This window comes from Emys orbicularis, chromosome 1, assembly GCF_028017835.1.
Source record: "Emys orbicularis isolate rEmyOrb1 chromosome 1, rEmyOrb1.hap1, whole genome shotgun sequence".
In the NCBI taxonomy this organism is placed as follows: Eukaryota; Metazoa; Chordata; order Testudines; family Emydidae; genus Emys; species Emys orbicularis.
Window position 1 is genome coordinate 65,472,438 of NC_088683.1, and position 17,267 is coordinate 65,489,704.

General features: G+C 40.3%; 1 protein-coding gene across 1 annotated transcript in view; it reads left to right on the plus strand.

Moving 5' to 3' along the window:
- Nucleotides 1-17,267, plus strand: part of SRGAP1 (SLIT-ROBO Rho GTPase activating protein 1) — a 233,214-nt gene that overhangs the window by 204,873 nt on the left and 11,074 nt on the right. The window contains exons 16-18 of the mRNA XM_065423765.1: nt 7,147-7,252; nt 10,663-10,887; nt 13,282-13,361. Coding sequence (XP_065279837.1) covers nt 7,147-7,252; nt 10,663-10,887; nt 13,282-13,361 — 411 coding nt within the window. The remainder of the gene's footprint in view (nt 1-7,146; nt 7,253-10,662; nt 10,888-13,281; nt 13,362-17,267) is intronic.

Consider the following 17,267-nt stretch of genomic DNA (forward strand, 5'->3'; position numbering starts at 1 on the left):
TCACAGATATTATCTGAAAATATAATGTTGCTAGTGAAAGTGGAGTGGTTAGCTATGGATGTCAAACATATTTGAGGCTACTACCATAAAATGAAGCTTTTCACAATGTAGCCACTGAGGAATTTTTTTATTTTTTTTTTTTGCATTAATGCATACATTTTCAAATGAAATAACATATTGTTATTTAATGCTTTTTCTTTGCAAGTGCCTTGGAAATGGTGCTACAAAAGATTCGGTGCTTTCTGTGCAGTTTTTCCCAGATAAATGTGTAATAATTCTATAGCTAATTGGTTTTGATTTTTAAACAGCTTTAGTTTAAATTGGGGACAAGTTCTGATTGTTCCAGAGCTAGTCTGCAGCAAGTGATAGGGCATAAGGATCTTGCATCATTAGGGGCTTCTCTATACCAGAAAGCCATGCTTCTGCTGCCTGGGCAGAAGGGTGGACACTACTGCTGGTATTCTGAGGGTACTGAATTCAGCCTCTTTCAGTAGATGCTAGTCATACTGAAGGCAATACGAGTGACTCCTTCATACACCAGGGCCAGATTTGGCTGCTGGAAGCCCTGGGGATGAAGTAGAGGGATGGCCAACTGTATCTTGCACTCTCGTTAGTTGCTTTTCCTGCTGAATGTAAATTACACTTATTTTGCACCCTCGCCAACTGCCACGTCAGCACAAGTTAAATCACTTTTGTCACTTAGAACCTACAGTAAAACCTGCCTTTAGTGACCACCTCTCAGGAGAGACAACCTGTCACAAGTGACTACTTGCAGAGGCCACGGAACACCACCGCTGTCTGGTGTGCAAACCTTTGAAAAGAGACCACCACTTACAAGAGACCACTTTTGCTAACTCCCATGAGTGGTTGCTCTTGGCAGATTTTACTGTACTTACACTTATTTTATGACCAGCATACTCCTCATATGAAACTTACACCTCTGTTTTGTCACCACTGAATTTGGCCTTGAAAGGGTAAATATTTGCCTTACATTACTGGGGAGGTTGTGGAAGAGATGGAAATAGAGCCTGACCCCAGTTATTGAGTTATAACCACCAGACTAACTCTACTTACCACATTCTAACCACTAAGTAGTGCTCCATTGCAAAATGCTTCTGTGCTCAAATGCAAACGTTTGTGGTTTATATACCTGAGCATTTATTGCCTGTTAAATGCTCCACTACTTTGGGATTATTGCTTAAACATCAATTTGCCTGATGTTGTCTTATGTTTTTTAGACAGGATATATTCTTGTCTTCATTTATAATTTAATATTGTTTTATTTGGTTTGGCTTTCTTGTTGGTTTTTCCCCTTCTCTGGTCTACTTTATTCCTTAGGTGCAGGTTGTTCATGCATTTCGCTTTAAGTACTATTTGCAAAAACCTCAAGGTAGTTCAACAGGTGGTTAAAATGTGCTGTCGCTTCTTAAGGAAAAGCAAACATGCACACTGGTTCTCTATCTCCAAAATGGACAAAGATGACACTGCATTATGAACCTTTCTAGTGATTTTTTAAATCTAGTGATTTTGAAAATAATGTTTTGTGTAAAAATTTGAAGCTCTATTACACAGTAAGTGAACCAAGTCAATTGATTGGAAATACACACAACAACCCAGTGACAGGGTTCAGTACAGCACAGCCTACCTCACCCCCACTGCATACCTGCCTACAGTATGCAATCAGCGGTGGCTCCAACCTCTCTGTGCTTCTTCCATTAGGTGTTACACAGTGCTCAAAAAGACTATGGTCCCTGACCTGGTCCACCCACAGTGCTGCCCTGTCACAGCTGGTTCAGAGATCTCTGAGTGTGTGCAGAGGCCCTCCTATGCAGCCACTACTCCTACAGTTTTCCTCTCCCCGAACCCTAGGCTTCCAGGGTGCAAAAGGTCTTGCAAGGCCCTCCACACCATTGTAGATTTCACTCTTGATGAAAATTTAGTTGGCTGCTGCAAAATATCCACCTCTCCACTTGACATCAGTTCCCCTGAGACTGTTTCATTTGTGGCTAATATTCCTTCCCTTCTCCAAGCACCTCCCTTCTTTGCCTCCTTCCCCAAACATAGAGGATAGATTAATTCTTAATGAGGTTATCCTTGCCAAAGCCAGGCTAATTGCCTGGACCTAAAGGTGGGAGTGTTGTCTTGTGATCTTTGACTCCTGGGTCATTCCTCTAATCATAAGTTCTATTCCCATTTCTGCAACTAACTCTGCATTATTTGGGCAAGTCACATAGGTTGCATACCACAGTTAGTATGTTATATTATAATTTAAATCCGCTTCTGTACCAGATGATTGGAGGATAGCTAATATTATGCTAATTTTTTTTAAGTCTCCAGAGGCGATTCTGGCAATTACAGGCTAGTAAGCCTAACTTCAGTACCAGTCAAATTAGTTGAAACTTTAGTAAAGAATGGAATTATCAGACACACAGATGAACAGGATTTGTTGGGGAAGAGTCAACATGTCTTTTGTAAAGGGAAGTCATGCCTCACCAATCTATTAGAGGTGGTAGGTGGATGTAGTATACTTGGACTTTCAAAACAAATTTGACAAGGCCCCTCAGCAAAGGCTCTTAAGCAAAGTAGGCAGTCATGGGATAAGAGGGAAGGTCCTCTCATGGCTCAATAACTGGTTAAAAGACAGGAAACAAAGGGTAGTAATAAGTAGGGTGACCAGATGTCCCGATTTTATAGAGACGGTCCCGATTTTGGGGTCTTTTTCTTATATAGGCTCCTATTACCCCTCACCCCTGTCCCGATTTTTCACACTTGCTCTCTGGTCACCCTAATAATAAGTGGTCAGTTATCAGAATGGAGAAAGGTAATAGCGGTGTCCCCAGGGATCTGTACTGGGACCAGTACTGCTCAACATAATAATAATTGATCTAGAAAAAGGGATAAACAGTGAGGTGGCAAAGATTGCAGATGATATAAAATTACTCAAGAGAGTTAAGTCCAAAGCTGACTGCGAAGAGTTACAAAGGGATCTCCCAAAACTGGGTGTCTGGGTAACAAAACAGCAGATGAAATTCAGTGTTGAAAAATGCAAAGTAATGCATATTGGGAAACATAATCCCTACTATACATACAAAATTATGGGGATCTAAATTAGCTTTCTTGGGTGGTAACAGCTATCCTGGAGTCATTGTGAATAGTTCTCTGAAAACATCCACTCAATGTGTAGTCAAAAAAGCTAACAATGTTAGGAACAATTATGAAAGAGATTAAGAAGACAGTAAATATTATAATGCCCTATATAAATCCATGGTATGCCCACACTTTGAATATTGCGTGCAGTTCTGGTCACTCCATCTCAAAAAAGGTACATTAGAATTGGAAAAGGTACAGCGAAGGGCAACAAAAATTATTTGGGGTATAGAACAGCTTCCCTATGAGGAGAGATTAAAAAGACTTGACTGTTGAGGTTAGAAAAGAGATGACTAAGAAAGGGCTATGAGAGAGGTCTATAAAATCATGAATGTTGTGGAGAAAGTGTTGTTTACCCCTTCACATAACACAAGAACTAGGGGTCACCCAATGAAATGAATACGCAGCAGGTTTAAAACAAACAAAAGGAAATACTTCACACAACTCACAGTTAATCTGTGGAACTCATAGCCAGGAGATGTTGTGAAGGCCAAAACCATAACTGGGTTCCAAAAAAGAATTAGATACGTTCATGGAGGATGGGTGCATCAATTGCTATTAGCCAGGATGCAACACCATGCTTTGGGTGTCCGTAAGCCTCTGGCTGCCAGATGATGGGACTGGATGACTGGGGATGGATCACTTGATGATTATCTGTTCTGTTCATTCCCTTTGAAGAATTTGGCATTGGCCGCTGTCGGAAGACAGGATATTGAGCTAGATGGACCATTGTTCTGACCCAGTATGACCATTCTTATGTTCTAAAATAAATGCTTAGGTTATCTTATCTGAAAAATGGGAAAAATACCAGTTCATTTCAGAGGAGTGTTGAGATAGGACTAAATTATGGTTCTTGAGAGTTAAAGTAATGAAGATGAAGAAGAGGACTTCGACATGCAAGTAGAAGACTCGCTGTACTTGTGTGCAATGGGCTTTACCTCCTTGGCACTGATATAGCCAGTAATCCTGCCTCACAGTAACTGATCTGCTAGCCTTTGCTATGGACATACAATACCCCCTCCCCCCCCCCCCCGACACACCTCCTCTGGAAAAGCAACCTTTAGAGGCAAAGCAACACTGTCTTTCCCCTTCATGGGGAAAGCAACACAGTTATGCAAGGGGGTTCTTGCATCCACTCCTTTTCCCCCATAGAAGCAGCCAGAATTTAGTCCTTGGTGTCTGAGATTCTTAGGTAAAAGATTACAATGTATAAAGCATTCTCATCTATCTTTCATTGTAAACTAAAGCAAAAATTGTGAGGGGAATATCAGTGTTTCTGAAATAAACAATGGGAAGCAGCCAAATTCACAGTTGTGCAGTGTTCAGATTTTCAGTAGAGAATGTTTTCTCCACCGAAATGAGTGAGTGGTAAGAAAATTGGGACAATTTTACTAGGAATGAGTTAAAATATACGCAGCTAATTACAGCAATGTGTGGTTTGTAATGACTTACAGTAACTGTTTTACACTGTGTCCTGACAGGTAGCATGCTGCTGGAATGTGATAGGACCCATACTATGAAACCTGATGTTCCCTTTTTGCTTACACTGTCTATGCCCTTGGCAGGCAGTTATGAGTAAGGCTATGTTTTAGTCATGGGTATTTTTAGTAAAAGTCATGGACAGGTCACAGGCAGTAAACAAAAATTCACAGGCCGTGACCTGTCCATGACTTGTACTATATACCACTGATTAAATCTTGGGTGCTCTGGGGGGAGGCAGCCCTGGAGGAGCGGGGAAATAGCCCGGGGGAGCCATCGTTGCTGGGAGGGTAGATTTGGCAGAGATGGCAGGCTCCCTGCCTGGCTCCAGGCAGCTCCCTGGAAGTGGCAACATACATGTCCCTTCCTAGGCAGAGGGATGGCTGGGGGGCTCCGTGCACTGCCCCTGTCCCAAGCGCTGGCTCCGTAGCTCCCATTGGTCAGGAACCACAGCCAATGGGAGCTGTGGGGGCGGCGCCTGCGGGCAGAGGCAAAGTGCAGAGCCGCCTGACCACACCTCCGCTTAGGAGCTGAGGGAGGGACATGTCGCCGCTTCTGGGGAGCCTCCTGAGGTAAGTGCCGCCTGCAGCACTCACCTCCTCCCGCGTCCCAAACCCCTACCCCAGCCCTGAGCCCCCTCCCACACCCAAACGCCTTCTACTTCTGGGGTGGGGAGCGCGGTGGCCCAAGACTGCCCTAGCAGTGCCTGGTGCAGCTGGCCCAGGGGCTGCCCGAACTGCTCAGGCGGCCCCCAGGCCAGCCACACCAGCTGCTGCAGAAGTCACAGTGGTCCTGGAAAGTCACGGAATCCGTGACCTCTGTGACAAACCCGTAGCCTTAGTTATGAGCTGCTGGTTAAGCAAATAAAGGTACAATTTCTGAAAACCAACATACCTAGCCCCAGAACTGGAATGTTGGGCTATGTGCTGCTCTCTTCCATGAGGAAAGGAATACCACTCACCCCAGGCTGTAGAGCTTCGCCACTGCTGCTATTGCAGGAGCTTCTGCAGCCCCAACCCATTCCTGCTACAGGGAGTGAAAAGAGAGGATGGAAGAATCTGTTTGTGCACAAGAGATCCCCAAAGAGCTAGATTGCATGCAATCAAATCCCTGTTCACCCCAACCCGAATCCCCCCCACTCCGCCACACACACCCGTTCTGCCGGGGAATCTTCCATGGCTGCAGATGTAGGAGCAGTATTTGCCCTGTAGTTTACCAGGCAGAAATATTTATCTTCAAGGAAGTGCTATTGAAGTGCATCACTTTTGTTTGAGAAATGCAAATTCTGCTGCTGTGATGCTCTGCTTGTCCTCAGTTTATGGTATGAAAATATCAACTGTTAGAAACTGGATTTTTTTCCTAAGGGGAGAAATATTTAAACACTAATCAACACTCATTTTACATCTGAAAATGAGACCTAATTTGTATAAAATAAGCACATCAAAAGACCAAAAATAAATATTGAGAACGCTGTCTATAATTAGCACTGACCTTTTAGGTAAGTGATTATTTTAAATCTCTTCTGTGAAAAATCTTGTATTCTGTAACAAATGGTTTTTAGCTGTTGGCTTCACCCCCAATTCCTCATTTCACAGTTTCTCAATGTTACCAAATGTCCATTGCACTGTTATTAGGTGCTATTATTCTAATATTCTACTAGGACTGTGTTTAAATTATGTGAATTGCACTATTATTTCTTGGTTGACTTAGGGGGCATTATTGAAATGTTAAATTGCTTTTAGCAATGTCATTTACACCGAAAATATCTTGAGAGAAGAGTTCAAGGATTTCTTATTCAGAATAGAGGTTTGCTACTTTGAAAGATGTTTTGCTTTCCAGATGAAGCCACATGTTCATTCTGAACAATGTAGAAAATAATACATGCTGATTTCTGTTGTAAGGCAATAGAAATCAATGCTCTTGTGCTGCCTCAGTCCTGCTTTACACAGCTGTTGGTTTGCCTATTTCAGGAACATTTTGATGGACCTAAAAGAAACTATCTAGGGAAAACACATCTGATCATTGTACTTTGTATTTTTGGATTAACACGAGAAGGCATTGATTTAGAATTGACTTTAATAGATTTACAGCTGGAGAGATAGTGTTGACAGAGAAAACTAAGTCAGGAAGGCTTTACAATCAATGATCAGAAGGATATTTTCAATATGCAAATTCAAATACAGAGAATAAGCCAGTGTTAGGAACTGATGACAGAGATTCCTAGCCTCATAATATTACTTTTTTACCCTTGAGGGGAAAATCCTCTGATTGCAGTTTTGTGAGCTACCTTACTTAGAAATCTGCAGTAAGTTAGTTTTTAGCAGACTTGCTGGACATATTTAAAGCATCATCTGGTAATTGTGTATTAATAAAGCTGGTCAAAAAGGGGAGGGGAACTTGATTTTTTTCAAAATTTGAAAAATGTTGACCAGCAACATATATTAGCATAAGAATAACACCGTTGAGCTGAATGTAGTTTTCTCCTAAAAGAAGCTGAAAATATTATCTTCTGCCTTACAGGAATAGATAATCTCTATGAGAGGGCTCTTCACATCCGCAAACTCCTCCTGACTTTACCCAGGTCTGTCCTTATAGTGATGAGATACCTATTTGCCTTCCTTAACCAGTAAGTACCTTAAGGTTCCTGTCAAAATGCTGCATCTTCATCCCACTTCCACTGCTGGTGTCAAAATTTCCTTTGTCTTCTTCATAGTCTGCATGAAATTTACATTTTAGCTTCATTTAACACAGAAGAGGGTATTTTAATTGGCAATGAAAACAGAAGGAAAAGGTCCATTTTCATACAAACTGAAGTTACTTTTCTTCTTAACTGACCACAAGGTCATGGTAAGACTGATAAAAGTGTTGCCTTGAACGCAAGGACTGTGACTAGAGCTGAAGCTGTAAAACAAAACAACAAATAAAAGACATCCACATTCAAAATAACTTGCATAATTTAGACGTGAACTTTTTCAGCTACACTCCTATCTTAAGCTGATTTTAACTTTCTGATTAGAAAAAATGCAACATACTCAAACAGCCAAATCACCTGCGAGCTGGTGGTTTGATGCTGTGCTGGAGCAAGATCCAAATTCCCTCACTGGTGCTCTTGCCCAAAATAATCATGGTGCTACAGGTGCTCAGGAACCCCACCTCTTTCCCTTCATACTGAAACACTGAGACAGTTGTTGGGGAGGTGGGTGGGGGTATCAGAAACTGGCCCATTCTGAGGGGGAAAACTGGGCCAGAGGAAAGGGTAGTGTGGGGAAAAAAGATTATTTTACCTGTGTCCCTTTTCTGTTTTTTTCCTAGTCCTGGTATTTGCACTGTGATATGCTTTCTTTGATCAGTGTTCTGCCCTATTTCTGGCTTTTTCTGTTTCTGTACTGCCTGCCTCCTGGGACTTCTGTTCTGCTGCTCCTTAAACCCTCCCTTCCTTCAGCACTGTAATGTGTGTTTTGGGTTGAGCTTCTACTATATCTTCCAGGATGCGAATGATAAACTGTGTTATTAAATGTTAATATATTAAATCTACGGGTTTCGTTGTTAGGTTTTAATTGTGTGTGCACATATTTGTTGAGGCTAACCTCCATTGTACTTATCACCAAATAAGTGATTTTCCAAACACACACACACACACAGTCTTTAAATATAAGGATTTGGGCCAAGTTATTTTTTCCACCTGAAAAACCCCAGCTGTATCTCTTGAGAATGGCTACAATAAGGGTGTGACAACAAGCGGTGCATGTAAGACTGCTTTTTATTTCCTGGCCTCAATCACCTAACGTGGATCAGGATTATAAAAGGTAATACATGTTATATGGTCTGGGTCAGTATTCATTGACCTCAGCCGTCACTAATCCACAATCATTGCTGCTCTTTGGTAGTCTCATTCTCCTCACTTAATTTTACATTCACCCTAGTAAAATCCCAATCCTCCAGTCTCCACTTTACCTCCCATTCCCCAGCAGCAATGGACCTACTACCAGCACTAGATGATGATATGCTTACTAAGGATGCATCTACACTTGAGCTGGAGGTGGAATTTCCAGCTCAGGTAGACTGACGTAGTGTGCTAAAAATGGCAGCGTAGCCACAGCTGCATGGGCTAGCCATCTCATGTACAATCCCATCAAAGCTCTAGGTACATACTTGGGACAGCTAGCCCCTCCCACCACCCAGTCTGCTGTGGCTATGCTATTTTTAGTACACTAGCTCGATCAAAGCTAGGGCAGGTGTGTCTATCTGAGCTGGAATTTACACTTCCAGCTCTAGTGTAGATATACCCTTAGTGATTGAGAGATCAGGCCCTTAGTTAGCATATTCCTCCTTTGCCCATATTTGCTCCAAAATTGAGTGGATCTATTGGGGCTGCACAAAAAACACTTTGCTGAAATAAAAAGTCTCTTGTACTATATTCCACCAACTGTGTGTTATGGAGAACAGAGAGGCAACAGCATGTAGCCTTTCATATTTCATAAATCAATTATAACCACCTATGTAGCATAGTTCATGAATAATCAAGTGACTAAATCTCCTTTGTAATTTGTAGAACAAGATTTATGATATCTCAGAGTAGCACAGAGTACATTAACAAAATATGACACAAAAAAGGGATAGCATGACTGATTTTACAAGCAGATTTTGCGGGATTGGAGGGGATCGTTTAGAATTCTTGACTCTTTTCAGTTTGTATTGATGTCACAATGCTGTTGCTATGCAGCAAATGTTTTCTCTAGAAAGTATAGTTTAAAGCCTTTTAAGCTGGTATATTTAAAGATGGGCAAACATAGCAGCTGCATCTCTAATCCTGCAGGGTGCCAAGCAGAATTGAATCAATGGGAGTTACGGGACTTCAGGCCTTGTGGGACTGGGTCCTGAGTCCTTAAAAATGACTAATCTGGGGAGCTGTAAACCTCAATCCTCAGCTACTGCTGAAGAGCGCACAGTTCAACTTGCAGGGGGAAAGGTGGTGTGTGTAAAGGTAGCCTTTGTAATTCTGGGCCAGGTATCCATCAGGCTGGTCCTCTAGCATGGTGGTTCTCACCCAGGGGTACACATATCCCTGGGGGTACGCACAGGTCTTCTGGGGGTAGATCAAATCATCTAGATATTTGCAACAGGCTACATAAAAAGCACTAGCGAAGTCAGTACTAACTAAAATTTCATACAGACAATGACTTGTTAGTACTGCTCTATACACTGAAATATAAGTACAATATTTATATTGCAATTGATTTATTTTATAATTATATGGTAAAAATGAGAAAGTAAGCAATTTTTCAGTAATAATGTGCTGAGACATTTCTGTATTTTTATGTCTGATTTTGTAAGCAGGTAGTTTTTAAGTGAGGTGAAACTTGGGGTACACAAGACAAATCAGACTCCTGAAAGGGGCACAGTAGTCCAGAAAGCCACTGCTCTAACATAACTTACAAGCAGTAGCTCCAAGGGGATGACATGGAATCCAAGGTTCAGCAAGATGTAGGAAAGCCCCAGCCACACTCTGAAAAATCGGCCTCCGATAGAAACAGACAGGTGGAGTGGCATGGCATAGTAACCAGAGGATCCCTCTGTGACCATCTTGTGGTCAGCTATGCTCTGTTTCCGATATTGGAAATTTTGTTATATACATGGCTTCATAGTAAAGCGGGGAGGGTTCCTTCCCTCAGAAAGCCCTTAGCTCTATCTCACCGATGGTTGTTTGCATTTTTTATTTTTTAAACTTAGAACAGTGTCTTTACTGTAGATCACACAGAGTCCCTTAGTAAAGTTTTCCATGGCTAAAAAATGATTAATTCAAATTAATCTCCCCCTCCCCCAGTATCTGTCTGTTCTAAATTCTCCCAGTGTTGTATATTGCCAGACAATAGAAGAACAATTTCATTTGTTTTGCTATGTTGTACAGGACTAAGTGTCAAAAAGGGTGGGGAACATTGCATTGTGCTGACAATTTAAGGTTGTTCTGTGCTAGTTTTCAGAATTAGGATAGTCACAGAGGAAAAGTCTTTCTTTTTCTTGATTCTTTTTCCAAAGCCTTTCTCAGTACAGTGATGAGAACATGATGGATCCTTATAACTTGGCCATATGTTTTGGCCCAACACTGATGCCTGTTCCAGACATACAAGACCAGGTGTCATGTCAAGCTCATGTGAATGAAATAATCAAAACGATCATCATCCATCATGAGGCTATTTTCCCAGATGCTAAAGAGCTAGATGGCCCTGTTTATGAAAAATGTATGGCTGGAGATGACTACTGGTAAGTCAGAATATTATCTTTCTGTCTTCATACCAAAATGCTAGGACTCCATTTTACATGAATGACTCCCATGATATAAGAGGTTCTGCATAAATAAAAGAAATATGAAAATAAAAAAAATTCTAATGCGTGGAAGGTTCACAGGAAAGTGGTACTGTGAAACACGTGGGGCAAATATAACCATGATGATTGCCAGGGTTTCCTAACTAGAAAACTTCAATGGCGTTAATTTAGGATTCTGAGAACTATCATATATGTGACCATCAAGTAGTTGACAGAGGTCTACATGTACAATTGGGAGTTTGTGGCCAGATGGCGTAGTCCCAGTCTTGCATTTGTTGAAGGGTTCCATAAAGAATTTCAGTTCATAATGGTTTCACCATTAAGCCCAGACATATATACACTAAATTCAGTACTGCTAGAAGGGAAATATCTAGTAACCCTCTTATCCATTTAAATAAATGGAAATGATATCTGAAGGGAAGATGTATTAATTCCTGTAACAATTATGATTTTATACCATGGTCTGAGGATTACATTGCTTCTGACTTTAACTAATATATATATAGGGCTGTCGATTAATCACAGTTAACTCATACGATTAACTCAAATTAATCACAATTTAAAAAATTAATTGTGATTAATCGCAGTTTTAATCACACTGTTAAACAATAGAATACCAATTGAAATTTATTAAATATTTTGGATGTTTTTCTACATTCTCAAATATATTGATTTCAGTTACAACACAGATTACAAAGTGTACACTGCTCACTTAATATTATTTTTGATTACAAATATTTGCACTGTAAAAATGATAAACAAGATAGTATTTTTCAATTCACCTCATACAAGTATTGTAGTGCAATCTCTATCACAAAAGTGCAACTTACTAAAGTAGATTTTTTTTGGTTCTAACACCACCCAAAAACAAAACAGTGTAAAACTTTGGAGCCTACAAGTCCACTCAGTCCTACTTCTTGTTCAGCCAATCGCTAAGAGAAACAAGTTTGTTTACATTTACAAGAGATAATGCTGCCCTCTTTTAATTTACAATGTCACCAGAAAGTGAGAGGAGGCATTTGCGTGGCACTTTTGTAGACGGCATTGCAAGGTATTTATGTGCCAGATAGGCTAAACATTCATATGCTCCTTCATGCTTCGGCCACCATTCTAGAGGACATGCTTCCATGCTGATGACGCTTGTTAAAAAAATAATGCATTAATTAAATTTGTGACTGAACTCCTTGGGGGAGAATTGTATGTCCTCTGCTCTGTTTTACCCCTATTTTGCCATAGATTTCATGTTATAGCAGTCTCGGATGATGACCCAGCATGTGTTGTTCGTTTTAAGAACATTTTCACCGCAGATTTTACAAAATGCAAAGAAGGTACCAATGTGAGATTTCTACAGATAGGTACAGCACTCAACCCAAGATTTAAGATTATGAAGTGCCTTCCAAAATCTGAGAGGGACAAGGTGTGGACCCTGCTTTCAGAAGTCTTAAAAGAGCAACACACTGATACGGAAACTACAGGACCCAAACTACCAAAAAAGAAAATCAACCTTCTGCTGGTGGCATCTGACTCAGATGATGAAAGTGAACACATGTTGGTCCACACTGCTTTCGATTGTTATCGAGCAGAACATCAGCATGGATACATGTCCTCTAGAATGGTGGTTGAAGCATGAAGGGACATATGAATCTTTAGTACATCTGGCACGTAAATATCTTGCAACACTGGCTACAACAGTGCAATGCGAACACCTGTTCTCACTTTCAGGTGACATTGTAAACAAGAAGTGAGCAGCATTATCTCCTGCAAATGTAAACAAACTTGTTTGTCTGAGCGATTGGCTGAACAAGTAGTAGTACTGAGTGGACTTGTAGGCTCTAGAATTTTTACACTGTTTTGTTTTTGAATGCAGTTATTTCTTTTGTACATAATTCTACATTTCATCTTTCATGATAAAGAGATTGCACTACAGTACTTGTATTAGGTGAATTGAAATACTATTTCTTTTGTTTTTTACAGTGCAAATATTTGTAATAAAAAATATAAAGTGAGCACTGTGCTTTGTATTATGTGTTGTAATTGAAATCAATATATTTCAAAATGTAGAAAACATCCAAAAATATTTAAATAAATGGTATTCTATTATTGTTTAAAAGCATGATTAATCGTGATTAATTTTTTTAATCATTTGACAGCCTATACATACACACATTTTATATTTGCTATTTGTTTCATAAGAAAATTTAAGTGATATTTGCTATAGAAATAGATTACTCTTGTTAGCTTGGGGGGAGGGTTATGCCAAATATAGCATCCATTAAGCACGGCTTCATGTGCTAATTGCCTGTACCTGCTTAACTTTGTGTATTTCTGCAGTGATAGCCCTTATAGTGAACATGGTACACTAGAGGAAGTGGACCAGGATGCCAGTACAGAGCCCCACACCAGTGAAGATGGTACGTTCTTTATGTTACACCTTTAATCCTCTTTTAAATAAATTACATTTACAGGTTTTTCATGCAGGAGATACTCTCTTTTCCTCACTGTCTCTCAATTGAAACTAAATTACTTCTGGGAGGATGCTCTGCTGCTTACACCTCCATTTTTAATCTTCAATTTTTTGTTTGTTTTTCACTCTTATGCATCTGTGTTTCGCCAGCTGTTTCCTTGCACCTTTCCTGGCTTGCTCAGTTACAGGAAGGGCAAGTGGGAAACTACTTCAGTCAGCACAAATTACGTTCTGATGTAATGTTCCCTTTTTAAGTGGCCTTTTACCTTTTTTTGCACAAGATAAACTGATCCAAGCCATGTCTTTGAATATTTTAGCTTAGAGAATTGCATTCAATATGCTATATTTTGATATTTAAAAACACAACTTTCTAGAGGATTTAAGGACCCCCAAAACTATTAAACCAAAGCCATCACTATAATCTTGGCTCATGCTCACCCTTGCTGGCCTAGGCATCGTAGCTGGCAGTGAGGGCCCAATGGGATACGCATCACCTATCAAATCTCCTCTTCTTTCTTTCAGCAAATTAAGACTTAGGCCTTGTCTAGATAGAGAAATATAATGGCATAGTTACTCCACTATAGCTATGACAATATATTTCCCCATATAGGCAAGCCCTTAGTGGCAGATGCCTCTTTCCCTGGTTTAGGTTAGCACAGTGGATAAAGCAGCTTGTGATAACAAGGAGGCAACCAATCAGGGGCCTGGGACCAAACAGGAAAGGGAAGGCAGATAGGGCCTGTAATCTGGTGGGGGAAAATAAAAAAGTGGTTGCAGGAGGACCTGTTCAAGGGGGCAAGGTAAGCAGCAGAGTGCAGGAAGACCTCCTTCGCATTTTCAGAAGGAGCAGGGGAGGCAATTACAGCAGAAGAGCTTGTCCGGGGACAAAGTGGGGAAGAGTAAGAGGCCAAAATGGTATCATTGATTTTATTTAGGAGATCAGAAATATCCAAGTGTGGGGTCAAAAATAATAATTTCAAGGATTGGAAAAAGGATCCTGTTGCCAGCCCCAGACCCACCATTTATTTTGAGCACCAGCCACAACTTGGTAGTATGTGTCTCTGCCCGCCTCCCCTCATATACTAATTTATAAGACAGTTTCTCATGTTGCTAAAAAACAGACTATTTCAGACTCCTATGAAATGCTCAGGATTAAATGGATGACAGATCAGGAGGTGAAACTTAATGATGGAGGATCCTCGAAGAAAAACTTGATTTTTCTGACATACATACAGAGGTGTAAATGATGGAAATTCAGATTCATAAATGTGCATTTCTGCAAAACTTTTCCCTGCACATGAGAATGAAACGGAGGGAAAAAAACATGCAACAATCAAAAGTTGTTTTTAATCCCTTTGTACACAATTGTAAAATATTAAATGGCACCTGAAAAGCATGGACAGGCAATCTTGACCATCTGAAAGTAGTATGGTACTTCATTTGTGCCTTGATATCAATCCTGGATGCAATGACTGTAGTAAAGTTGTAGCATAGCATTATTGATTGAGACAAAATTGACTCGAGTAACTCTCAGTGGAGCAGAGGTAGCCAAGAAAGGATTACATTACTTCATCTAGTTTTGTTTATCAGAATGGCCAGCAATTAAATCCTAGCTTTTGCCATTCCTTTGTTTGCTACTTTTTGTGAATTGAATACAGAAAGTGGACAATCATGCTGTGGATGTGCATTTAATGGGGGGGAAAAGATAACACAAAGATTTGAACCTTGTGGTAATGCTTGGGCAAAGATGACGACAGCGTAGTTGGTGTGACTAGACCAGTGCATGAAGTGAGAGGCCTCCACTTAATCAGCTAGGTCTAATCAAGTTTTTCCACCAGTAAAAAGGTTTACCTTTAGATAAGTTATTTTTTATAATGAAGGGTGGGTATTTTCATCGAACTGGTGCTGTTAACTGTCTTTTTGCACACACATTCGTGTGTTTGTCCCTTGAATAAATGTGTTTGCAATACCATACGCTGTGATTGGTAACAATTTTACTTAGATCTTGAATCACAAGGCTCAGATAATTGATCTTTTGTGGGGGAACAGGAAAGCTTCCACTAAAGGAAATTTTTGAATTCAGTAGATTTATTGATTACTAGTTTGTCACACCAGGATCCTGATATACATGTGTAGGAGAGTAAGGTAATGTTGAACTGAGCTTGCTACTACTAACTGGACATATTGTACTTTTGCATTTCCTCTGTTAGGAGCTGGACAGAGCCTACTCTAAAAATGTATTATTATGTTGTAAATCTAGTTAGTTTTATACTGAAGGGATTTTTTCTCTCAAACCCTCTAGTCCCATAACAATATTGGGCAATTGAAATGTAATCCAAAGGCTATAATTAAAAGCAAGAGGATTTATTTTTCTGTTTTGATTATTTTCACTATAAGAACTACTTGCTGTATAAGGTTAAATTACAAGTAAGTCTTTCTATACCTACAAGAAGTCAGTTTGTATATAATAACAAGGCTGAGCAACTGTGGGGGAAAGTAAAGGTTTATTTATGGAATTACAAAGCTAAAATATATTTTTTTTTAAATAAGGCAAGTATATATAAAAGTGTAGGGATAAAATTAGCTTATCCTCTATCCTTTGAAGGTTTGGGGCATACAATGATGAAGTATAAAAAAGCTACATACATCCTTAACTGTAAACACGTGAGTAGTCACAGTGACTTTATTGGGGCTATTCACATGCTTCTCTGAATCCAGGTCATAGTGAAGAGTTTTTTGTAAAGGTAAAAAGCCTTCACTATAAGAATTTTTATTTACATTTTCTACTTAAAAGAAGAGCATTCCTGCTAAATAGCCTTTTCCCCTAAATCTGAAAACATGAACTTTTGTGCATTTCAAAGAGTTCACCTTGTGCCTCAGACATTCGCCTGAAAAATAACTCTTAGAAAAGAGTATAAGATTCAGGGGATACATCTTTATGCTTAATAAGCAGTTTTTGTGCAATTTTCTTCTGAAATTCTTTAACGTTGAAGATATTTTACTCTAGTTGGATGAATATAAAAGTTGACTAGATCTGTTTCCTAAGGAAATAAGAGAATTTCCTGAGGAAGTCTCAGACACATGGGTAATTCCTGATATAAAACACAAACATGCTAACATTTTTATTGCTGTTCATTGACCACTTATGATGCCTTACATTTATAAATCAAGAAAGTAGTTCTCACACAGATGGGGGTATTAAAGGACAAATAAGACTGAGAGTTAGTGCTGTTGCGTCCCTGAATGGTCACCATTGCAGATATGACTACTCTAAAATAATTCATACTATGATCAACTTTTTGCCAAGTTCTGCTGTAACAGTAATTCACAGCCTTGTTTCCCTTTGTTGTTTTCCAGTGAGAGAACTGCCAGCGAACTTGAGGATAGATTGTTACTGTAAAGCCACAGCCCTTTGTTAAGATGTAGAAGAGAGCATAGGGATCAGGATGTCTTTTGCTTAAGACAAGCACAATGCATGTGGGAGAATTGGGGGAGCACAGAACAGGGGCTGCTCTGATGCACCCAGTGAAAGGTACAGTGGACGTTCTCATTCTGCTGGCTCAGCTCCACTTGCCTCACTAGTGTGGGGTGTAGAGTGGCCAGGTGCCTGGTTTTTGACCAGAAAGTCCAGTTGAAAAGGGTACCTGACAGTTTCCTACCTATGTTGGGTGACTGCAGCTCCCAGCCCCCAGGTGAGTTCCTCCCAATCGGGGGGTGGGGGCGGAGGGAGGGGGAAGAAGAGTGAACTGGGGTGGGCCGGGGGCAGGGCCTCCGGGGGAAGAGACGGGATGGGGGAGGTTCCAGCACTCCTGCTGGAATGTCTGGCTTTGGCAACCCTAGCACTGGGGTGGGA